At 45.1% G+C, this 1,210-nt stretch overlaps 1 protein-coding gene across 1 annotated transcript; it reads left to right on the forward strand.

The window, feature by feature from the left end:
* Positions 1-336: 336 nt before the first annotated feature.
* Positions 337-1,105, forward strand: LOC119588421 (AT-rich interactive domain-containing protein 1B-like). The gene is made up of 2 exons (XM_037937094.1): positions 337-389; positions 535-1,105. The coding sequence occupies exons 1-2, from the start codon at positions 381-383 to the stop codon at positions 1,084-1,086; spliced, it is 561 nt and encodes a 186-aa protein (XP_037793022.1). The 5' UTR covers positions 337-380; the 3' UTR covers positions 1,087-1,105.
* The last annotated feature ends 105 nt before the right edge of the window (positions 1,106-1,210 follow it).

The raw sequence follows: 1,210 nt of genomic DNA on the forward strand, positions 1-1,210 counted from the left end.
AAGCTGTTCATTCACTGCAGATGTAGATAAAGCATAATTTTCTATATTCAATTTTTATTATTATTATTTCATGTGAATAATGAAACAATCTGTAGTCGCCAGTCAACTATTATGCACTCGCTGTGTCTCTAAAATCAAAGTATGGGAACTGTTATCGAGTGAGTTGATGACTATTTCGTAAGAGGAAATTGCTGTTATAATGTTTCGTCGAAGTCATTCAAAGGCTGAATAAAAACAACAAAAGTGAAATCTTGCATCTACTTGACCTTGTGCTAAAAGTACAGACAAGTAAGCCTATAAATACCTGACTTAGTTCGGGCAGTGCTACACTTCATCATTTGTGCCAGGCCTTTCCTCTCTTATAAAGCAAACTTTCAATTATGAACCTGGTGAGAAAAGAGAATCTCGTTATGAGCTTTTGACTTGTGGATATGGGTTTTTAATCATTTAAAATTTAATCTATACAAGTTGCGCATATGGGTGTCTTGATTCACTTAAAGCAATTAGTACGTTTATTAATGTTGTTCCCAACAGCTGCGAGGTGTTTCCGTGCTTGCTATGGTGTGCATGGTGTCCGCTGCGAAGCTGCCAGGCTACAGTGCCGGAGGCGACTCTGGCTTGGGCGTCGATCTGAGTAGCGCAGGAGGCCACGGTGGCGGCGCAGGAGGGGCTGGAAGCGGCAGCGTTTTCCCGGCCGTTTTCGTTGGCAGCGGAAACCTTCCTGCAAGTGCTATTGTAGGCCCTGCTGGAGTCATTGGCGGCGGCGCTGTTGGGCAAGAGTACACTGAGCCAAGCACAGATCCCGTTGCTCCTGTTGTTACCGTAGAAGAGGAATACACTGGCCCAGGTGCTGGTCCCGTTGCACCTGTTGTTACCGTTGAAGAGGAATATACTGGTCCAAGCATTGACGCTGGTCCCGACTCTGCCGCCTCTCCTGCTGTGACCTTCGACGAAGAATACAGCGAACCAAGCATTGACGTTGCCCCCGTTGCCCCTGTTCCAACCGTGGAGGAGGAGTACACTGGGCCCAACGAAGTCGCTCACGTCAGCCCCCCTGCTGAAGAATATATCTCACCAAACCACTAAAGCCTTATGCTGTTGGAGCTACGGTGGCATGTACAATAAAATATTTTATTTGAATGTAAAGTTTGATGTGAAGGAGATTTTTATAAATCATGAATGAAAACAAATACTGTATTTAAATCCCCCC

Source organism: Penaeus monodon, chromosome 23, assembly GCF_015228065.2.
Source record: "Penaeus monodon isolate SGIC_2016 chromosome 23, NSTDA_Pmon_1, whole genome shotgun sequence".
In the NCBI taxonomy this organism is placed as follows: Eukaryota; Metazoa; Arthropoda; class Malacostraca; order Decapoda; family Penaeidae; genus Penaeus; species Penaeus monodon.